The 24,634-nt window shown below is 43.0% G+C and overlaps 1 protein-coding gene across 6 annotated transcripts in view; it reads right to left on the bottom strand.

Annotated features, from left to right (window-relative positions):
* EVA1A (eva-1 homolog A, regulator of programmed cell death) overlaps positions 1–24,634 on the bottom strand; it is a 213,481-nt gene that overhangs the window by 3,892 nt on the left and 184,955 nt on the right. For 3 of the 6 annotated variants that reach the window (XM_051810422.1, XM_051810449.1, XM_051810459.1), the window contains 2 exons: positions 9,167–9,331; positions 5,322–5,495 (listed from right to left, as the gene is read on the bottom strand). In XM_051810422.1, the coding sequence (XP_051666382.1) occupies positions 5,322–5,495; positions 9,167–9,331 (339 nt within the window). The remainder of the gene's footprint in view (positions 1–5,321; positions 5,496–9,166; positions 9,332–24,634) is intronic. The other 3 variants (XM_051810434.1, XM_051810432.1, XM_051810442.1) reach the window with 1 other exon arrangement.

Below are 24,634 nucleotides of genomic sequence, written 5' to 3'. Positions count from 1 at the left end.
CACCCTTGCTCCAATGAAGCTAATGGCTACCCTGAATTCAGGGGACAGGACTCAAATTAAAACTTCAGCCTTGTTTGTGCAGTAGCAAAGTTGCTGCTGCTGTCCATCTGGTCTTGTGTGAACAGTGAAGAAGCGGCTTAAATTTCAGAGATTTGGAAACTCCAAGGAAAGCAGAATCACTCCTGATGACACTTTTACTTCCATGTGCAATGTAACTGAGGACACTGAGGACACTAATCACCAAGGTCCTTTTGCAAGTAGCCCTAAGGAGGGCTCTGGGGACATCTGGAGCTTGGGAGTGTGAGAAGAGCAAACAAGCACAACTGACGTGCTTGTACTGGAAGGTGCTGGGTCCCCCCTGCCTTGGCTCTGCCCGGTTGACAGGACACCAGGGACACTTTCCTGAGTACCACGTTCTGCACACACATGGGCTTAATTTGGTTGCATTAGTTCCACTGCTTGTTCCTTTAAAGCAACTCATAAAAAAAACATGGATAGGAGCCTGAGACACAGACACAGGCGGTTTCTGTGCCCCCGGGTTTGCCCGTGTCCTGCTTTTTCTTTCTCCTCCACACTTTTTTTTTCATGCTACTGTATCCAGCTCATGAACAAAATGCACTTCGATTGCTACTTAAGTAACCATCTTTCATCCCCTGCTCCTGCTTGTAGTACAGCCCTTCATGCAGCACCATGGTTGTAATTGAATCTTTGGGCTCCAGTGGCATTTATGAGCTCCTACAGCTACTCTGTCAATATCTGAGACACTGTCTGGATTTCCTCACAAAGCTATAACCTTACATTCAACTGCAGTCTTGGCATTTATCATACGCACACTCCACTTGCACAGCAGCAGCATCTCTCTTTTTTTTTTCACAGCAGAAAGAGCAACTTAAGCTAAAAACCATGGGCTCAATCTGCTTTTTCTCAGTTGAAGTAGCCAAGTCAGCAATAGCCTAGATTTAGCAGTTTGACGGTCCATAAGTGATTTTGAGAGCCTCCCCCATTGCACGTTCTACTTGCAAAGACCAAGAGGGGCACCCTCTTCAGCAAATGGATACTCAGCAGCTTCCAAAAGCTCAAAAGTGGGTCAGATTCATCATATCAACACTGAAGCTCCTCAAAACACTCATTATACTTGAAAAAAAGTTCTTTAAAGTGTATGGACATCAGTAGCAGGAATTAATATAATTCTGATATTCATTCATATGTGTGTGTGTGTGTACACTCATTAACACATAGATTTTAACCAGTGTAGCTTTTCCACTGCTGTGGGTGACAGCTGAGAGCTTCTAGCAGGACCTGGCTGCCATCAATTTCTTTAGCTGGGGTTACCTTTCCCCTTCCTTGTCTTTCTCTTTCTTGGTTGAAAGCATTGATGAAAATGTCACTGATTCAAGCCTGAATTTAATCCATGCAGACAAATATATATGCTCTATATAACCCTCTGTACAAAAGCCACCATTTTCTAGGCACTTAAACTGGCCAAAAATTAGAAACACATTTTATTTTATTTTTCCAACCAAACCAACAGCAATTACAGAGCCTATTTCCTGAGGGCTAACAATCTACTGGGAGCATCAGCCCAGACTCTCATCAATTCCCCAGGAAATGCCACAGGCCAAGGTTGTTATTGTTATCATAATAAATTGTTTCAATAAATAAAAAACAATCCAGACATTAACGCTGCTGGTTTCCTGTGATGGCTTCATGCATTCTGAAACCTCAGTTGGGAGGAAAATTTCAGAGGGCCCCCAACAAAAGGTACAGCATTAAGCATGGCCAGACAAACAGTAGGTTCCTGGGAACCTACCGTTAGCCCCACAGGCTGTTAAAATCCCCTTGTAGAATAGAAGAAGCTCTCCAGAAGCCCCTTATTAATAAGGCTCAGGCCAAGCAGTCTAAAACTTGGAATGATATCTCCTGGGTTGTATTTTAGAAGCCCCTTGTTAACACCTTGGCAGCAAAGCTTTGTTTATGGAAGAAGAATAAAACAGGGATTTGTGGAGTTTTCCCTCCAACCACTTCATCCTGAGTGCAATGACAAAACTAGAATAAGTCCCTTGCCCAAGAAGGAGGCACTGGAAGAGCTCTGATTCAATTTGAATGTTTAATATTTACGAAAGCATGAAGAATGGTTCTGCTCTTGCTGATAGACTGTGACTGCAAAGACTGTTCCAGCTGTCACTGAGACTGGTGAAGTCTTTCCAAACACTCAAGCAAGTTTTGGAACAGGTCCACAACAAATAACAGGTCTGAGGTTTGTAGGCAGAGATTGCATCCAGTTAAAAACCTAATTCTATAATCAGCTTTTAAATTAAGGGTATGTCTGAGTCTTGTCCAAGACTGAACTCTAAATAATGTTCATCTGTTTGATCAGCTACTAAATTCGCTCCTAATTGACACTGTTCACACTTTCTCCCTGTTTCTGAAGAAATAGATTCTGGAAGCTGGGATAAGACTAACACCTAACTGGCTTTGATACCTAACCATGATGACAACTGCAAATCAAGATTACAGCAAAGAAGTTTTGTTTCCTGCCGTGCTGTGATTTTTACTACTCAGTTGTCCATATGAACATTCCCAACTTTTATATGGGAACATCAGTCAAAAAAATGGTGGAAATGAGCACGGAGGCTTTCACCAGTACTGGCACTTCTCCCCTGTGTGCACCGCAAGACTCTGCATGTGGAAGTGACCAAGCCTGCAGACTCTTCATCTGCAGCTGCCCACCCAGAACTGCCATTTTGTGCTGAAAACACGGACAGCAGTGAGCACAGAAGTGATCCCACCACTTGTGGATACTCTCCTCAGGCTAAGAGACAGCCCAGTGCCAGGAGGCAGGAAAAGTAGCAGAGTGGATCATCTTTTCAAGCATTCATTTCACCTATGAAATAGGTGAAGCTCATAGCTTCTTTTTCCTGCAGTGTGTCTGAGGGTATCCACGACCCTCTGCCACAAGAAAAAAAACATTTTTCTATGTTGCCCCTGCCTATTTACAATTTTCTTCTGCAAGCTCCTGTTTTGAGACAAAAATCATGACAAATCCATCATTTCTGCTAAAAGCAGAGGGCTAAATTACATGTAGCAGATAAAGAGGGTTTAGGACATCTGCTGTTTCAATCCATGAGGAGGTCCAACAATTATTTTTGTAGTAAGTAACAAACCGAATATATATATCACTGAGTCTAAAACCCATCTAACAGCCATGGTTAAGAACACTGAAAACAGATGATCTTTAAGGTTCCTCCTTTTGTGATCCCAAAACGTTCTGTGATTCTATGATACACTGGAAAACACAAGCAACCAGGTCCTGAACTGAGTCATGAAGTCTCACTTCATCTATGTGACATCCAGTGAATGTGAACTCAGTACAAGGAGACCACATCATGAGAGGGCAAGCAACAGCAAGCAAAGCAAATCCCCCAGCAATAAGACAGTTAAAGTTGTTTGTGCTACAGAAAAACCTAGAGGCTCCTTCCAAGACTGACACCTCAGGAAGGGGAGGTGCCCTAAAAAACCAACGCAGAGTCGAAGAGTTCTGCTGTGATCAATGAAAGCAAAGTCCACGGGGGATGGTCAGCAGCTCTGAATCATAGTCCCAACTGACCCTGACCATAAATCTCACAACCTTCTCTTGCCTGTTACTGTTCAGATGGGGAATACGATATTAAGAGCATTTTGTTTTATAGTAAGGTTGGGAATGCAAGTATTTTCATGTCAAAAAGTGGCAGCTGGAGGTAAGGGAGGGAGAAGTGCATAGGACAGAAGACTTCTTCAAGGCTTGTTTTTTTTAATTTTTCCTTAGAGAAACCCACGCAAGAAAAAAAATACACCCTACTCAGCTATCTTCTGTGAACACCACTAATTCCACTTAATGTGCCAGATTCTTACAGGTGTCCTGAAAAGATGGATCCTGATGACACCACTGGATGTGCAGAAGAGCAGAACTTTGTATAACCATTCATGGTCCTTTTAGAATGACACTTCACTAAGTAATGTGCAGAAACACTTACTACTCAGTGATTCCAAAATGCGAAGCCCAGGTTAGCTGCTTCAAATCCAAACACTTGTCTGTAGCAGCATGGTGGCATCTCAGCAAGATCAAGAGCAAGGCATCAGGAATGCACTAGTATTTAATGCATTAGCAGGACTGAATGGCACACAGACACCCAAGAAAAAAGTGACCAGAGATAGCATTTTCTGCCTTGAGAGGCTATTTACACAGTCACCAAGGCCTTCCTTTTGGGAAAGCAGCACAAATTGGCTTGAAATATGCTGAATTAGAGCATTTGATGCTATTCAGACAGTGGTCCTCTATCCTCCATTTTTTGGGTTAGTTCCTTCAAGTAATGTAGGCAACTAGTGTAGGCAATCCCTACTGCTGACAAGGCATCTCATTCTGTGGGAAATATTTGCAGTCTATCACCTGCCTCTGCTGTCCTGTCACTACCAGTGGTACTGACCCCAAGCACTCAGTAGGGCACACAATCTTTATTTCATAGAATCATAGAATGGTTTGGGTTGGAAGGAATCTTAAAGCTCATATTGTTCCAATCCCCTTCCATGGGCAGAGACACCTTCCACTAGAGCAGATTGCTCAGGGCTCCATCCAACCTGGCCTTAAACACTACCAGGGATAGGGCAGCCATGACCTCTCTGGGCAACCTGTGGAAGTGCCTCACCATCCTCACAGTAAACAATTTCTTCCTAATATCTAATATAAACCCGCTCTCTTTCAGTTTAAAGTCATTCCCCCTGGTTTTATCACTTTTCTTTCACCTTTTAAAGTGAATCTTTTTAGAAGACTGCTCCTCTTGTTACTTGAAAAATATATGTGGGTGAAAGATAAGCTGTGATCCAAGGAAATCTTACTCTAAACTAAATTTAAATATTCAATTAAGTAGATTCTCAAGTTACTTCATCTTCACACTTCTACTGAAGATAGGCCAAATTCTCTTAAGCAGTGTAATGTTCTGAGTGCCGCTTATTTTCCAAATTACGGGACAACAAGCTTGCCTCCCTAATGAGCCAGGCTTTGATCTCCAGGAAAATGAAGCATTAGGAATAATACCACATGTAAGATTACATTGTACTTAATTGCAGATGAGAGCAAATCCAGTGGAAAGCAGAGCACAATAAACTCTGGTATATATACTGCCTGCTAGAGCTGCCCCGGTCAGGTCTTTCAAGGGAGAGTTTGCAGAGAGATGAATGAAATACGTAAGCAGTTCAAAGAGGCAGATTTAGCCTCAGGTGACTGAAAAATGAGGGTCTTCAAAAAGCTTGCAAGAGCCCAGGGAGATGGCAACCACAAGACCTACCTGTGATGAAGGCATAGGCTGCCAGGATATTGCTGAGCAGGGCCATCTCCGTGCTGACGCCCACAGGCTCCATGCTGCTGGAGAGCACTGGCGGTTGTGTCTCATCCACAGGAAGCAGGAGAGGGGTGTTGTCTAGAGGGTAGAAAGTGGCAGATCTCCCTTTCTTCTTCTCTGCTTTGAAACAGAAATGGAATGAGGAACGATGAACGTGTCCCAGCCCTACCCTGCCCTAGCCCCACCAGGTCAGCATCTGTGTTCAGAAATCTGGAGCTGCTCAAGAGCAAGCCACACAGATTTGCCCTTTTTTGGGGGGTAACTAAACCTTCTCAAGTAGCTTCAGCTGAGTACATATTCTGCCTGCATCCAGGCATCATCTTCTCTCCCCCATCTCCTGCTGTTTCATGTCACCACTTAGACACACCCATCTACGCTACAGCAAATACATAATCAGGTTTATTTTCTCTTATGTAAATCAAAGGAACCTTTATCAACAGTGTGTTCAGTTAAGCTTGTAAGGAGGACTAGGAAACACAGGCAGAGCCAGCAACCCTCTGCCGGTGCCGCGCTGTAGTGACCCATCCACACCTGGCAAACAGACGGGCTTTCTCTCCAGCCTTAGTGGGGAAGGGCAGACCTTGGTTTATGACTTCCTTCAGAAGCCTGCTCGTATTGTATTTCACCTAGACACCATTTCCCCTTTGGAGAGGTGAGTGAACATGGGTTAATGATTTGATTTTATTTGTTGAAGACTGAAGCTAAGGAAGCAGCTCATTCCAGGAGGCTCAAAGAGACCCTTTCAAATCTTATCACCTCACTGTTGAGGGCTCCCTGCACCTTGATCTGCAGACAGACACCCCCCTACTGACAAAACACTAATTGTTTTCAACACAGGAAAAAGTCAGTGCAAAGGATGCAGCTCTGTCATCCACGTGAGTGTTTAACTGCAGTTATTACAGATTTTCAGGCTCCCTTCCCTGGGTGTCTAGTTCTGAACAAAAGCAAGCATCGCTCTGTAAAATCACAGACTTGCACCAGGCTCCCACTTATCTGCAGGTATTAAATTCGGGAAACTGCCAGCTCCATCTCCAGTGGTGCCACCAGTGCCATACATACAAAGGCATTCTGTCAGCAGTCATGGTGCGAGATGGTCTTTGTTCATGGGTTGCCTGATCTGTCTCCTCTCCCTGCAAACAGCAGTGTGACACGTCACCTTCAGCTTCCCGCTGCAGGTGCCAGGAAGCGGCTCAGCCCAGGGAAGCAGCAACAGAAAGTGAGGGGTGTCAAACAGAACAGGTAATACTGGATGGAGAGGGACTGAGTGCATGAATGTGCATGCTGTGATGCCAACTCCTCATCTGCCTCGGAGGAGAAGCAATGGGGATGGTTGTCCAGGTGTCGCTGTAAGGGATCAGCCTGAAGGAATGCGGGTGCTGCTGCATCTCTGCCACTGAATAGCTGCATGGCCTTGGGAAACCTACATGTTAAAGGCCACCAAGGTGTTAATGACTGGCCTTCAAGCAAAGTTTTTAAACATGGGTGGCTCATATCCCAACAGATAAAATATTCCAAGAACCTGTTGCTTTAGGAGACTAGAGATCACTGTGGATCACTTGTGCAAATGGAGGCAATGGGACACAGAAGGTCAAGGGCACATTCAGCAGGACCACCAATAGCAAAGTCTTAAAAAAATCTTTCAATTCAGATGTAGGCACTAATGTGGCCTCTAATCTTTCCTTTATTCTCCCTGTCCAGTAAATCTGTCTGTACTAGGGGTTGAATTTTTCCCTACCACTGTTCCAAAGAAATCCACAGAAGCAGGGTAAATATTTCATTTCTAAAAACTGAACCTGGATACTTCAGAGCAACTCAAGTAGCACCATGCATCTAAACTTAGGCAATGGAATCCTGCTATTAGTTGAGGGATATCCGAAAGCCATTCAGCTCTCCCTGTAGTAGACACTTAAAGCTTGATGTATTTGCTCATACATAGCCATCTAAGACACCCCATGGAGGACATCCATTTAGAGATGACAGGTATGATGTAGGAGAAACTCTCACCCTTCTAGAAGCCAGGTAAACACCCCAGGTCATCACAAATTACACATTTATATGGGGATAACTGATCTTGCCTGAGATGCGTCCTTACTGAGGTCTGGCTCTGAACTGGTTAATTCAAAATCTCTTCACAATAAATGAAGGGCACTTCCAGGACATAATCACATATATATTTCATAGCCATATATCAGATGGACACCTCTGCTGGGTATGATGCATCCCTTGTAAACCACACTGTGCAATAATAGTATATTTAAGACGCTTCTCAAGTGAGACATAGAAGAACCTTTTTTTTTTTAACTTCTAACTTATCCAAAGAAGAGATGCAATCAAACCAGTTTTTAAATGAATACTCATCTGCATACACTAAACTCCAGCAAAGAACACCACAAAACCACAGAACTGGTTTTATCATTGGCAGGATTGTACAAGCACAGACATGGAAGACAGAAAATAACTGGACTTATGCAGAAGGAAAAAAACAAACACACACAATTTCACAAGGGCCATGTGTTGCTACACTGTGTGGTTCCCTGGCCCCACAAGTCACTCCAGGACCATAAGAGAATACATCCCCTTTCCTCCTGGCTAGCTTGGAAAACTTGTCTATACCTAATCAGCTCACTACTACTGGTTTTCTCCTCACCCTTCTTAGCTGTTCCCAGTCACTTGAATGGTTTCTCCATGAATTTACACCAAAGCTGAGCAAAATTATTTCAGCCAGCAATAATTTGCCCAACACCACAGTATAAACACAGGAGAGGCTATTCATGATACCAGGCTGACTTTAGCAAATAGTTTTAATAAGAGAAACAAAACAGAAAATGTATTTGCTTTGTTATTTTTCAAACATTTTTTTAGCTTTTAATTTCAAAATGACATCTTTGTTTGAAAAGTAGTGCATATTTTGAAAATGAATGAATAAACAATGTGAAAACTAAATAAAAGGTGTCACTTATTGAAGTGAAATGTTTAGATGAATGAAAATGAGTTCAGGATATCTTTTTTCTTGTTTAAAAGTATCTCCAGGATCACAATATTTATTTGGTGCTAACTCAAAACTCTTTTCCTTGGCGATTTTTCAGTAAGGCCTCCAAAGGGACAAATTTGTTATTGCCAGTTCTTAATTATTTGTGGATTGACTATCCAAGCTGCAGATTAACATTGTCAGGAGTGTAGACAGAGACCAGGCAGCTTAGCCCATACCCACCCTAGAGCTGAACCTCTGGGAGCACAGGCTGGAAATTTCAGTAGTGTCATATACTATCCATTGCATGTTGGGAAACAATGCAAACCCATCGAGTAACCCAGTACATGCTCACCTATGCTTTTCTCTTATTCATACAGCACCTCTTCCTTCTACTCACCTATCCCTATAGATACCTGAGACTTCATTCACATCTCTTCACTTTGCATTTTATGAAAATAGCATCATATTTCAAAGCTCAGTTCAAAACTTCTCCATTCCCTGTGAGGCAGATCTACTGTCTCTGCCCTGTGTGGTTTTTTTTCCTTTGCCACTGTATTACACAGGTCTGCAAAGTATTTCTGTGATGAGTTTTGACATGCATGGCCACGACTGCTATTTCAGGAAACTCAGTGTTTCTTGAACAGTTTCACAGTTCACTTTAGCCCGTCACTGATCATAGCTCAAAGCTTCCTTTCTGACTGTGACATGGATGGGGTTTGGGCACAATAGAGAAATCCAGGAGACAGAAATGAGGAGATAGAAAGGAACAGTTATCACAACACAGTTAGGTTTGGGGCAACATCACAATAGTCACAGCTACCTGGGAGAGCTCGTCCTATACTGGAAGGAGAGACATCAGAAAGGAGCACTCCGTCCCCTATAACATTGAGATCAAACACTCTTGGCTGCAGTGGAAAATGTGGCTTCTGATATCCTTGGTAATTGGTTGGTCTTGGCTGAGTTTCATGCAGTAGCTTCTTGGGAACTGAAATAGAGGAGTAAGAAGAGCACAGTTGTTAGAGTGAGTTATTTCAGCTGGTCACAACGAGAATTGTCACATTATGCTACGGGCTCAGCTGATACTTAATTACACCATGTGCAGCCCAAACAGACATATATCTTCCACTATGATGAATGCTCTCCAAGTGCCAGCACAGAGACATTCAATGAGAGAATGCTGGAAACTATAAAGTGATTAAGATATTACTTATTTATAATTAAGCCTTGAGACTAAGCTAAGGATCAGATTCAGACATTTTATTTAGTCACACATCTTAGAAACTTAAATGCCTAGTAAGACAGACTTTGGCCTCAGCCCTAAGCTTCAGAGCACTTCAGGAAGACACCTCTATTCCTACCACGACAGGGTGCTGGGCAGGATGCCCTATAGCAGTGGGAGCTATAGGCTATGCCTGAAACACTGCCTCTCTCCAGCCATGAAGTTGCTGGCTCAAGCCTCAACATCAAAGATTTCTGTCCACTCCAGATTCACAAAACCAGACTCTAGAGGATGCTGTTCACATGAAATCATAAAGCTTAAATCATCCACCACAAAAATAAAAAATCCCACCTGTAAGAAACGCTCCCCACCCCGTGAGATCCAAAATACACTGTTCCCCATTGGGCTTTAGGGCTGTAAGTAAGCTGCAAAAGGCCCACTCCCACCACTCTGAGGAGGGTGAAGACTCAGCTAATCACTACTGCTCTCAGTGTTTTGTCAGCCACGGCATTAGCAATATGCGGGTAAGATGATAAGTTAATATGTGACAGTTTTTTTGGACATCTCTGGTCTCCTCTTTGGACCAAAGCACGCCTCAATAAGAGTATTTTCTCCTCCTCGATGTTGCAAGACCAGTTCTTCAGCTGTACATCTCAGGTAAAGAAATCAAAGCCAGTGTACCTCCAGGTACACCCTCTGAAGGTGAACCCACACAGTAAATTCACTAATTTCCCCCATAGGGACAAAGCACAGAGTCATTTACAGAGCTGAACCAGTTCTCTGCCTCAGCCACAGCCAATACCTCAGGCTATTTCAGAGCAAAGTGCTTCTCCATACAAAGAGAAGAAACACACATACAGGCCATTCTGTTCAGAAATCAGAGGAAGAGAGTGAAGAAAGACAAAAATAAATTAAAACTTCCAGAGGAGAAAGATTTATTTCCCCATCAGTGACTATATACTAATATATACATAAAAGCAGACAACCAAGACTTAAGTGTGTTAAAGACAGACTGTTAAGAACCAGGCACAATTTCAGTAGACCAACATGAACCCCAAGAGAAGGTTTCTGGGATGCTCATCTCCCCTTTCTCCAAGTCTAATGGTACCAACCTCTCTCATTCCAAGCAGGTTGCCACCTCCCAGTGCCTCAGTTGTCCCATGGTTCCATTTGGGATCATACTATCTCTCATCTCCACTCTTCACGGAGGCGTTCAGAAGCATAATTAAAAATGCAAAGCACTTTGAGATGCTTGGCAGAAGCATGAAGGAGGGCTTGGAAAGAGTGCAACTGCAGAGCAGAAAGGAAATTCCTGCCTGCCCCCTGCAGCTAATCAGCTGCCAGACTGGAACAGGAGATTTAATCATGTCCATTAAATTTGCCTGCATCACCCACCACATTACTACTGGTGGGTGAAGTGATCCAACCACCTTGTTTACATTATGTTCGACTTACTGCCTTTACTGAGGCAAAGAAAACTGTAACTAGATTTACAGACTGACCTCCTGATTTAGGCTGCCAGGACATCAGCCTTGAAGTTTTTGCATTATTAGTAGAGTCATGCTAGGTCAGGAAACAGACAGAAAACCCGACAGCTTCTGAATATCAAAGAGCTGGCACAGCGGTTTCTAGTGAATCCTGAATTGGCAACTGTTGGAAGGTAGAAAAAGAAACACAACCCTTGGTAGGAACTAGACAGGAGTGAGGAGGATACCTGTGCCAAGGAAACATCAGAAAGTCTGGGGAGGAGGTGAGTAGAACAGAGATTATGCAGCAAACCATAGGCAGGAAGAACTGCAGTTCTGAGTGCCTAATTCAAGACACCCAAAGGGACCCAGAGTGCATAGAGCTAAGCACTCTCCAAAAATAAATTGCTCTATTACTGTATCTCAGACTGAGGACCTGAAAGGCATTTTTCCTTTACACAGGTCTCATCCAAACTGCATCCCAGTAACACATTGATAGACATCCAATGAAGAAAATGAAGCAAAAGGGACACAAAGACAATTTTTAGCAGGTTTTGACTAGTCTTTCACGTTTCAGTCTTACTTTTCTTCATAAACATCTACTTTCACCTCCCAGCACTCATGACCATCTCCAGGGCACAACACAGGCTGGGTGGGCCCGCATCTTTCTTAGAAAATGTGACACCACCAGACACTTAAACATTTGAGACAAGTAGGAGGAAGAAACATCATCTTTTCTACATTTAACACTATCTAAGCACATCCAGGGAATTGAGCTACGGCTTTTCCACCTTGGCATCTGTGCCACAACCATTCAAATGCTACAGGACTAGGGGATGAGTCAGGTAAAGCGAAACTTTGCTAAATCAGTCAGCAATTGGTCAACAGCATCCCAAGGAAGAGTAGAAATGAGGAAGTATTAAGGGGAAAGCATTCATAGAGACTATTTATTGTCACCTTACTGGAGTAGGGCTGTGCTCTCATCTCTTTGGGATAGCTGAGGAAGTAAGAAGACCATCAAGTAGACATTTGGTGCCTTAAAACACAGATGACTGTGAGGACAGATTCCCAAAAGCAGGCATGTGCTTAACATACGTGATTAGCACACCCTTTGGTACTTTCAAAAATCCTAAGAGGTGCTTGTCTTCACTTCAGCAACTAGATCAGTTTAAAACCCTGGAAGCAACTTTGTGCAACACAGGATGTCTACAGCATATAACCTTGGACTTTTCCATTTCAAGGGATCATTTTTCTCTGTGGACTCCATAAACGTCTTGAGGACATTTTGCCAGGAAAGGCCCATCTTTGCAAAGAGTAAACAGAGAGATGGCATGCAGCAAGTCTGTTCTTTTTCTGGTTTATATGATGCTCAGCCAATACACAGCTTTCTTTTGATTTAGAAAGACCGTGAAATGGAAAGCCTTTCTCAAGTGTAAAACACCTCACAATTTCCAGTTAGCTCCTGTGTGGCAGCCAACTCCACAAGAAAGATTAAACATCTGGTTCCTTTGAAATGCCCTCCTTAAATTCTCCAGAGAGGAGTGCATCTGACACAAAGCATGGTATGATTTGAAGCAAGATGTCAAGAAAAGTTATTTATTATTAAAAGCACCAGAAAAAAAGTACCTAGGATTTTAGTCTTATCTCAGTATTAAGCACAGAAATCCTGGCAGGAAAGAGTTGGCACTTGGCCTGCTCCATTCAATCAAGCAGAGAAGTTAAAGCAACTCAGTCAGCAGAAGAAGTGATGTATGTGGACAAGAGGGGAAGAAAGAGGGATTCAATCAAAGTGTTAACACACCTCATAGTCAGGAGCCCTGTACCTAAAAATGCACAAGAGAAATGAGCTGGGATATTCTGGAAGAGAGGAAAAGAGTTGTTATAGGGACCTCTGGGGACTTTCAGTCACTCAAGGGGTAGCAGTCAGCCTTGAGATATGGATATTTATCCAAAAGATAAAATTCTACAGTAACTCGTGCTGGGCAGCTGAGCAGCACAGGTAGAGATGTAATTTTCCAGTCGCAAGCCCTGCTCTGCCACCCACTCCAGGGTCCAACTGGGGCATCACCACACGGACTCCACGTCAGCCGGGACTTGATCTGGAGAGCAAAGTGTCACCATCGCTGTGACACTCCGTGAAGGTACCTGCAGAAGTTGGTTCTAGGCTATAAATCTGCCAGGCAGCTTTCGGAACAGCATTCCTCTGACATTACAGGTTTTCAAGTCCTTATATAATCCCTCTGTGTCTGCTTTAAAAGCAATGCTAGCTACCAGCTCCTACTGCTCATCTGTCTGAATCAACGTCATGCTAGCAATAATTTATACCAGTTCCCAAACCAAGACCTGCAATACCCATTTGCAATGAATTAATGGTACCAATCTCACAACAAAACCTCTCCTCCACTGCCTGGCACCTTCCCCCCCCCTCCTTCCCCCAGGAGGAACAGGGTAAAGGAAAATCAAGTGTGCTCTCATGGGCAGAGGAGATCCATCAGAGTCAGCACAAGCAACCAGCAGGACAGTGTGAAAAGGCACATGCTGGTGCTGCTGACAGTATCGTTATTTGTACTTGGTGGAGACTCCTTCTCCTGGGATTTTCACACAAGCACTCTCTTGTGTGGCCAGAAAACCGAGGGCTGATGAAAAGAAAAAGTTACTGTGTGTACAAGCAGCCACATTCTGAAATACAGAGAAGGAAAAGGCCAGCAGATACCTCGCCTCTGTTCATCAAGAGCAGAGAATGACAGAATGGTTTGGAAGGGACCTTAAAAATTATCTAGTCACACCCCCCTGCCATGGGCAGGGACATCTTCCACCAGACCAGGTTGCTCCAAGCCCCATCCAACCTGGCCTTAAACACTTCCAGGGATGGGGCAGCCACATCTTCTCTGGGACAACTTGTTCCAGTGCCTCACCACCTCACAGTAAAGAATTTCTTCCTAATATCCAATCTAAAATACTCTTTTTCAGTTTAAAGCCATTCCCCCTTGTCCTATCACTACATGTCCTTGTAAACAATTCCTCTCCAGATTTCTTGTAGGCCCCCTTCAGGTCCTAAAAGGTCATAATAAGATAATTTGCTGTGTTTTCTACTACGTTGATCTATCTAGTTTTAAACACTCCAATCCTGGGGATTCGACCAATTGCCACAACATACTATTTTCGGAGGAATATTGCTCTTTCTGAGGAATTCTTTTCAAATATGTTGCTGAGTGTTTTAATTTAAGGAAATATATTATTTCCCTAATCAAAACATTGGATGCTATAGCCCCCAAATTTTATGGGTGGGGAATCGGCTCAGGGACAGAGTTTTGAAAGGGTTTAAATATCAAAATTATTTGTCCAATCTCACAGAGGGAGTCTGTGCCAAAGAAAGAAAACAAGCTGACACTCGCTGTATTTCAGCCTTGTACTCAAACCATTCCCTCTCTTCGCTAATTTGATCATTTGGTGTTTCCTGATACTCGCTCAGTCCTAAACATGCTTAAAGACTTCCACTCCCAGGAAGAAATTATCCTATGACCTCCACCTTTGCTATATATACACATCAGTCCACTGGAGCGGATCAATGAAAGCTCAGGCAAGGGGGTTGTCATTCTCCAGTACTCTGCTGTATATTTTCCTGAGCATTTCCAGCCCATAAGGTTTGCTCCCAAAGCTCAGAATGGTTAAAGCAGATCTGCAGGACCTTCAGCAAATCCTCCTGAGCCTGCTTGAAGCAGAGTGCAATTTGAAAACATGACTCCCTCACCTAGGAAAATTACAACCAAGCCTTTTATCTGGGGAGGTTGGGGCCAGGAATTTTTAAAATAATAATAAAAAAAAATCCTCCTGTGAGTAAACACCCAGTATAAACTACTGCAGGTTTTTAGAGGGAGCAGCTCTGAAGGATTTTTGTTTGAGACTTGAAAATGCATGGCATCCAGCCTGTAATGGGATCATTCATGATTCTGAGTTATCACAAGAAAGCAATTCCTTTGCACACATGTATGGTATGTGGCGCTCTCAGATTGCAGAATTAAAAGTGTTTTTTATGTGCTGTAAAACCTAAATTCACTAAACACTCAGTCAACAATGCCTATTAAAATAATAGATTTTGGCTGTGCCAGACCACAACACAATACAATCACATAAGAAGACTCTGCACCTGGTGACTAACATCACTAACACTAACATCACTGTGTAGCTAGAAACATGGGGGTGGGAGATGCTAATTTGACTAAAAAAAGCAAATTGAGGCACAACCTACCCCCTTGGCTTTTTCCCAAGGGTCTCAGACATGGCCAAGGAACAAGCTGAAACCTTTTCCAGTTGCCCACGCCCTATGTAGCTCAGTGCTGGATGAGCCCCTTTCAAGTGAATAAAGCAACTTTTGCATCACATTGAAAGAGGTTTTGCCTCTTCTTGTGTCACGTCAGACATCCAAAGTCTACCTTCAAGTCCTGACCTGACACCAGACATTCTGACAGGGGGGCTTTTTTGGTCAGATATAAGTATAATCACTTCATAGGAGATGATCAGATCCTACAGCTCTTAAAATGTCTCCATGAACATCCCCATGGAAAAGGCTGAGTGCACCCAACATCACCTCTCTTCTTTGTCTGCAAAGACATATCATATTTAGAGTAAATATATAGTACAGTTTACATAAGAAGTGTAAAGGGTCCCAGGAGACAACAGGAGACATGAAAGGACTATGTGCAACAGACCATAAGTCTGAAACTTGGGATTTGATCAACAAGCTGCCACAAAAAACCTTCATTTCTCAAAAAAAAAAAAAAAATAGAGCAGAGGCTCAACAATTGCAAGTGGTCCAGACCTCAGCTTCTATCTCCTTCACTTATTTTTAAAAAGACATTTTTTTCACCCAGTATCAATATAGTCTGCAATTCTGAAACCGAATGCAAAACCCAAGAGAAAGAGGGAGTTCCTCAGCCTCCTGCAGGCATGTTTTCCAGGCACGGTGGTTCCAAACCACCAATAACAAGGAAGTGACTCATGCCAATTACAGTAAGTCCACTTCCAAGCACCATGCAGAAAGCAAGTGGGACTGTCTGGGAAAATAGCCTTGTAATAACCAAAGCCACCTACACCTCCCCAAGCCCACAGCCTGTGCCAGGGCCATCCTCCTTGCCCCTCCCCTCCAGACACTGCCTGAAGCAGAAACCATCTATTCTGCTGGTGATTTTGGGGCTGGTGGGAAGAAGTACCAGCTGGGATGTCTGACACAACCCATGCAAACTCTGCCAAGACTCCTCCTCAGACAGCCCAGATGCTTTGCCCTTTACTGTATATCCTGACAGCAGTGAACTACAGAAATGTTGTGCAATAAGAATATAAATACAATACAGACAACCCTTTCTCTTGTTTGCTCTCCTCAGAAAAGGACATGCTTATCTTTTTCTCATGCAGTTGCAACCAGAGAAGTGATTTCAGAAGTGGAAACGATTCCAGTCCAGAAACAAAGCCCATGCAACATGAATTAGCCCAGTCTCACCATTCCTCCCAGTGAAATCTCTCGCAGGTATATGGCCCAGCGCTGTGAGAGGCTTTAGGAGATGAAGGAGATTTAGGAAACAGTGCACCTCCAACCAAGACTCCACAGGGCAGAGACAAACAAGAGCACTGTTCCCTCCCAGCCTCTCCCCCTCCTGCACAGGGCAGCAGGAGCACCTTCCCCTGACTCCTCTGATTTCTGCCTGCCCAGATATGCAATAAACTTATTAAAAGAGCCAGTTTGCCTAATCTGGAAACTCAACCCAAGCATGCCCTGTAGGTATCTAGGGAAGAAGTCCTCCTTAAATAAGCTATGTTCCTGAGCTCCCTGTATCATCAACAGTGAAAGGTGGGTGCCTTTGAAAGCCTCCAGGGGAGATTCTGTCTACTTAAATTTAGGAGCCTAATTAGGGATAGTTAATGAATCATAATGTTACCTTTGGATTTATTCTCCTGAGTGTATCTGAGTTGAAATCTTACAAAATGCCTCACATCTTTTACTCAGATATTTTTCTTCTATCTTGAACTTTCCAAATCAGGATTTGAAGCTATAAACACCCTAATTTCTACCCAATGATGCATGTGCTCGATCTATCCACAGGCAGTTTTCCTACTGCTTTCATAGCCTTGAAAGTCATTGTTCTTCTTTCATCGTCTTAAATGCAATAACAGAATATGAAGCATCTATTGCCAGCAACTCATAAATCTCCTGCTTGATGTGGTTTTTGGTCTCCAAAGGGCACAGGGGAAAGCATCACATGCACCAGTCTGCTCCCTACATGTTCTACTTGGAAAGAAAAATGGATCAAAAGGAAGAAAGCCTTGTAAGAGATACCTGCAGATACAAAGAGTTACTTTCATCTGGCAGATTTCTGACTGCTCCCAAAGTCAGGAGAGTCTCCATTTTCACAAGATACCTCATGTTGAGGAGGATGAGACTCAAGCTGAGTCTTGTCCAAATTCCAGCATGCTCGGCTACATCCCCCATGGGACCTTCTGCCAGCTGTAGCTGTAGGACCTCTCTGGCAGTACGGCTGTATCGTTTCTCCATGAGGCTCAGAAGAATAAGATCAGTAAGGAAGTCAGCATCATTCTGCCAGTGTTCCCTATTCCCTGTGTTTGGGCTGCATCTGTCACACACTTCCATTGGTACACACCAGCCCACTCATGAATGGATTTCTTTGGCATTTATTGGATACTCATTTGTTGGTCTTTTCAGAGGAGACTTATTACAGACTGTAATTTTATGCAGTGCTCTAAGTATACCCACTTGACTTTGGATCAAAGCAGAGTAATGTTAAATTTCGCACTTTGACACAATTCCTATTTCTTCTCATCATGTTCACTCAGTTTAATCAAACATTTAACACTGCAAGATTTTATTATTTTATATTACTCAAAGTACAGAACTGTTGTGACTTATTTAGGCTGTAGAGCTTGGCAGAAATTCCTTTGTGCAGCTTATCTATTTTTCAGGAAAGTATGTGACATAATATGTGGCTCCCAGGAGGATGCCAACAGAGCAGCAAGTATTGTGTGTTCAACTGTGGCTGATCCAGAGCCAGGGCATTGCTCATATGAGGAACAGCTCACCAGCAAGGGAGGGTCTCTGTGCTCAGGATGCCAACACATACCCAAGTGGTTCCAGCTCTGCAAGCTATCAGGAATCAGCTAAGTTACAGTAACCAATTCCATAAAACTTGGGGCAGAAGATACTCCCTTAAATTTCAGTGAAAAGTGTAGACAAGCACTGTCAGGGAAAGTGTCCCTCGGAGATGTTTTTACTACGCACCCAGAGGTAGTGGTGGGTGAGAACTATGTATCACTGTGAGACACTCAAATGAAAGCCAGCGCAAGGATATCCAAGACAAAGTAAGGAGAAAGGGGTGGAATAAAGGGCCAGAAGCTCTGAAGCACTCTAGAGCTGATGGGAAGCCATGCCAGCCTCTACCAAGGACAGGAAAGGGATGGCAGGGAAGCCAAAGCTCCAACAGGAAAGGAAGGTACCAGGGAAAACAACATCTACAGCTACACTGTACTGCCTAAATATTTGAATAAAGCACAAGAAGCCTCATGCTTCATCATCTGAGCCAACAGCTAGCCTGATATGATCCAACCATTATATCCCAAGAGTTAGGAATATCATTTCTCCTCTGAGACTACTGACCAAGACAGACACCTAGGGAATTTCCTGCGCCCATCTCTGTAGCAATATCACCCTTTCTGTAGTCCACAGACCACTGTGACCTGTGACGCACCAGAAAAGTGATCCAGAAAAAAAACCCTAATTCTAAGAAAAAACTACAACCAGCATACCCCTGGATGTTCCCCCATGTTTTGTCTTGGTGTCTGCTGGCAGGCACAGCCAGGAGATTCTTCCCATCTGCTCTCCCTGCCTAATTAAAATGTTTGTAATTACAGCACTAAAACTATTCTCTGTACAAAAATATTTTCTTTTTATCTAAGTTCTACTTAACCAACAGTGTGTGCTAGTTCTTTACCAGTCTATCAGCTTTTCCTCTCTTCAATCAAACAGCAGAGAACTAGACAAAGAACTAGAATTTTTTTCCCAAATATATACGGGTGCCTTAATAGCAGGAGCTGAGGAATGTCATCAGAAAGCAGCTGGTAACCTCTGCCATTAAAGGCAGTAACTTTGTCTGGTCACACGGCTGACTTAGTGTGGCAATTCTCAGGATCCCATGAGATGCCCAAACTGGGAATCCTGCATAAGGAAAGGTTATCAATTCAATTGGGGTAAATACTAGGAATGAACAAAACTGTGTAAGGCAGCTACTGTGCTAAATGCCCTTCAGTTATATATAGATGAATGCAGATCAGTATTTACTGAACAAAAACACAATTTATTTTGAGATCCAGAACTCAGTGTGAGGATCACTGGCTCCTCAGTGGTTCAGCACTTGGCTTATAGAAGCCAGGCTACACTAACAAACTTGAAATCCAAGGATCTGTGAACAAAGTGGCAAAACTGTTTTCAATATAAATCCTTCCATTCACATAGTCATAACCTGTGAGACATCCTCCTATGGGGCTGAGACTTCCTGAGCACAGTGGAAAGTTTGAGGAAAAACCCTATAGATGTTTTTTAATTATGAGAGTATTAAACCTCCCCTGTTTTTCAAAGAAGTACATTTACAGGCAGAACCTCTCCAACACACCACATAAGCTTTAAATCATTTGGCTTGGAGACTGTGAAAAGTTCTTTGCATGGTTTATGTATTTTATTTTATTTATTTTTCTGATAGAAAAACACGTAGCGTGCATCATCTTGCTTCCATGCATACCCTGAGGGAGCAGTAAGGACTGCAAGCCCAAATCTTACTACAATTGCTACTGTGAGTAACTGCCAGTTTTGTGAAACAGCAAATTATAGTCACTTTCCTGACGCCACATAAAAGCAGATACACACCATGGAAAACAATGCCAGGGTTTTGTTACAGCCCAGCAAGGATGTTACTGAGCACCTACCCTACACTCTTATGCAACTTGCCCTGCAGCTACAGTCTGGGAGCACTGGAAAGAAACTGTGGGAATACGCAGTGCTGGATGCTTGTGGCAGCTTTCCAGTACTTAATAGTGGTTGGGGTTTTTTTTTTAAGAGAACACAAGTTTTTTAAAGCTAAGCGTTTGTTTCTATTAGACTTCATGAAATGTTCAGCCAGGACATTTCATGCACACCAGTCTGTTCTTTCCCACCTTCACACGTGTTATTAAGATTCACTTCTATGAATATCTCCATCACAAATGAGACCTGAATTCATGCCACCTAATGGAAGGCATTTTACTGGGACAGGAGGTGGTTAATTTGTCCCTTCATCAATTATACAGATAGGCTGACTAATCCCTCAGTTTAACCACTTCAGCTAAATACCTGCATTAGTGTACGTAAGGCTTTGCAAGACTGAGTTTCAAGCATGTAAATTATATATATATATATATATTCAGATGTAGGACATTGCCGGGCAAAAAGCTTATCTCATTTGTTCCAAATTTAACAGAGCTAAACAATCCTGAATCAAATTCTACCCACCAATTAGTACATAAATTATTTCAGGACTACCTGGAACTCCTTTGAGTACTCCCTAACAGACTGGCAGGTCTTTGATAGATCCTGACCACTTGTAATACCTGATTCACCAGGTTGCCACCCCAGCCAAGTCCCAGGGGTTCATTCTGGGAATGTCAGCAATTCCCTCTTTCTGGTGGCCTTTGCCAAGCACAGCCCAGTTTCTGCCTGTTTGGGTAGCAAGGTCCATCCACTGGTATCTCTCACATTTCAAAATTACTGAATTCAGCCACTTAAAAAGTGTAAATGAAGACATGTCTTAACCTTCCATGTGTTTGAAAGTGTTTGTTATCACATATTCTGTAGGAAATGCAGATTGCTAACTCATAGCCAAGGAATTCACTTCATACTGTAGGACCTCTATTTTTAGGCTTCTTTTTTAGGACTCTTAGAAAAAAATTGAAGATTTCAACACATACCTTTGCTGCTAGCAACTTGAACCCAGGGCAGATCCTTTATCTGGCATGCACTCAGTTTAAGTTGCCACTTCTTTCAAGTGGAATATAATGCTCTGTATTGGAGTATTTGTTCCCTCCACTGGATATCTTGAACCCACCAACCCCGATATCTTATCAGATGAAAGGATTAATCCAACACAAAGAGGTTGTGAACATCTTTTGAACACGTAAACCTTTAACAAACAAATTTCCTGAAGGGGATATAGGCAGGGATGGTTTATGAGACCCTGTAAACAGCAAAGAAACTCATAAACACAGTCCTTCAAAGCACTTCTGTCCCATGCTGAGATAATCCCTGTTCATACCAGAAGAGTCACTGCCCATCTCCATAAAGACACATTCTTCAGAATTTGCTCAGCTCACAAATAAGAGTTGCCAGTCCTCCAAAGGAAAATTAATCCCTATCAATGCAACTGCATAGGATAAAATCTACCTCACAACCTGCTCAGGTTATAGGGACAAGATGTAATTAATTGCAATTCCAATAACCATCCATGTAACTTAAAATCTGAAGTAATCCACCTTAATTACCCTAACTCTAATAACTGCATGGAATCATAACAGCTAGAGGAGAAAAATAGTTGTTAACTTGTTGACTGCCAGATGCAGACTGCTGATAGGAGATATATCAGATATTGAAGTATTAAAACTGACCTCAGCCTGGCAGGAGAAGGCTGTGATTCATGACCATAACTCCTGGGCACAGGGGGAGTACAAACAAATAATTGAACAAAGATCAAAGCATTAGCTTTATTAGTGGAATAAGAGAGGAGATTAATCTCATTTACTCTCAGGTAAATCTCCTTCCTAACTTTCTCCCAGTTCAGCAAGAACTTCAAGTCCCATGTAGAAATCTGTTATATCGACCCTTTGTTTACACCTCTACCATTACATTAAAATCAATGTTACAGTGGAGGGTGAAAACTGGATCACTGTTCTGTCTAGTCTGAGCTTTCCATGTTTGTTGCTTCAGACTTTTCTCTGTGAAAAATAAAGAACCTATCTGAAAAAATATGTATTTTTTAAAAAGTCTTACATGAAAACTATTTTCTTCACCCTTGAGCAAATAATTCACTTTCAATTACATTCCAGGTAATGGAAAGTCTAAGACAAATAGAGTTCAAAGTAAGGCCCATTGTGAAAGAGGCACACTAATTACAAACACAGTATGTAGAAGAAACGGCATTTTTGTGCTTGTTCAGCAGTTGGTGCAAAGAACTGCCTGCCCAGTTTCCCAACAGCAACACAAGCTTTGGAGGCACCTAAGTATTGATTTGCAGCCAAGTTTCACAGAGCTAGAAATCAAAACCCATCATCAATCTGGTCTCCCTATAGGAGGCTGATAAAAGAAGTGAAATGGCTGGGACATCATTCAGACTCAGACATCTAATGGTATGAGTGGTAACTCTGATATCTCACTTGTTTCCCAGGCTCTTTCAAAGGGAATCACAGCAGTTTGCAGAGCAGGGTCTTGCACCAGCCCTCATGCAGCTTGTACCACACTGTAAATCTGCTGTCACAGGACTGAAATAACAGAGGTGACACGAACAGTCAGACTGACTCTTCGTAAAATCATAGAATAGCTTGGGTTGGAAGGGACCTTTAAAGGTCATCTAATGCAAACCCCTGCAATGAGCAGGGTTATCTACCTGGCCTCGAAGTCTGAGACCCAGTCTACCTCCTTCCCTGCAGGCCAAGCAGGCAATGGAGTGGTTGGTGCTGACTGCTATGCATGAAGACAATGTCCACCCTCAGATTTTGTATTTCTGCTGATAGTCTTGTGAGGTAGAAAGGATTCTTCTTCCTCAGTGGGGTCTTGATGTCACCTGAGGATGTTTTGGTTTGTTTTGTTTAGCTTGTTCTGAAAGGTCAGAGACTAAATATACAGTATCTACAGCTATCTGCAGGCAACAAGCACTAGGCTGTAGAGGAAGAGGGATGCTGTGATCTGGAAAGGAGCCCACATGTAGGAAGGATGACCCTACCCTCATCAGCAGACTCTGACCTTCAAGCAACGGGTGCCTGAAGTGATCACACAATCCCAGAGTCATCACGTTTGGAAGAGACTTTCAAGATCAACTAGTCCAACCATCAACCCAGTGCCACCATAATCACCCCAAAATCATATCCTCAAGTGCCACATCCAGAAGCCTCTCAAATGCTTCCACAGACAGTGATTCCACCACCTCCTCCCTGGTAACTTATTCTAATGCCTGACCACTCCTGCAGTAGAAAAAAATTTTTCTAATATCTAGTCTGAACCTCCCCTGGCACAACTTAGGGCCATTTTCTCTCATCCTTTCACTTGAGACATGGCAGAAAAGACTGGTCCCCACCTCTCTTCAACCTCCTTACAGGTAGTTGTAGAGAGCAATGAGGTTCATCCTAAACCTCCTCTTTTTCTGACTGAACACACCTCCAGTTTCTTCAGCTGCCTCTCATAAGACATGTTTTCTAGATTCTTCACCAGTTTTATTGCCCTAAACAACGAGGAAACCTGGGAAAGGAAGTGTGTGTGGTCCTTCCAGTGTTCTGTTTAGACCTGTGAAGATTTTGTGATAGATAAAATAAAGATCATCTGATCCCTGAAACTGTTTACAGAAATACATTACAAAAGAGGCATTAACCTTCACTCTTACATGGCCTTAGAAGTAAACTGTGGTTACTGTGATGCAAGAAAATTAAACACACCGTTCACCTGATACAGTGTGACCTTCACATCATTAAACTCTTTTCATGTTCAAAACAAGGTGACTCCATCCAAAATGCCTGCTAGGAGTAGGATGTGATCCATGCTAACTTCTAAGCCATGTCTGGACCATGCAACATCAAATGTCATTTCTACAATTTGGCAGGAGGGTGCATTGAGTTCCAGTGTCATGGGATCATAGAATTATGAAATCCTACAATGGCTTGGGCTTTAAAATCATCTAGTTCCAAGCCCCCTGCCACAGGCAGTGATGCCACCAACCAGATCAGGTTGCCCAGGCTGCCTCCAACGTGGCCAAGGTGTCAAGAGCTCCTGGGGTTGACTCTATTTTGTTCGTCAGTACAGACGTGTTCAGTGAAGCCCAGAGGTCAAACAGAAGACTAAGTAGCTGTCCAAGCTTGGGAGGTCACCACTGCTCCTCAGGGTTCAAAACATGTGGGACATCAAATCACAGGTCTGTGGCAGCAGAACAGACATGGGACCTGATATGTGTCAGGCCAAGCATAGAGCTGGATTTTCAGGCTGTCCACAGCAAAGAAAGCTGGAATAGCCCTGTGGGACTGTACCCAGAGACAGGGCCCTGACACACATTCAGCTCAGGAATGTTATCAGCTGTGTGTTATCTGAATAGACAGCCCTTTAGAAACACTGAATGCTGAAATGCTCCACAGGCAAAGAAGATGGTTGAAAAAATTTGTGTGGACTCCCCTGAATTGTCCATGCACACATGCTCCAGCCATGTCTGTGACAAAGAATTGATTTATACAGAGGTACCTGCTCCAACTGCCAATCTGTGCTGCACCATCTGCCCTCTTGGAGCAGTACACATCCCTTTGACTTGTCAGAGCTACA

This window comes from Manacus candei, unplaced genomic scaffold (assembly GCF_025592945.1).
Source record: "Manacus candei isolate 608988 ecotype Guabito, Panama unplaced genomic scaffold, ASM2559294v1 h1tg000007l, whole genome shotgun sequence".
Lineage (NCBI taxonomy): Eukaryota > Metazoa > Chordata > Aves > Passeriformes > Pipridae > Manacus > Manacus candei.
This window is presented reverse-complemented; position numbering and strand designations above follow the sequence as displayed.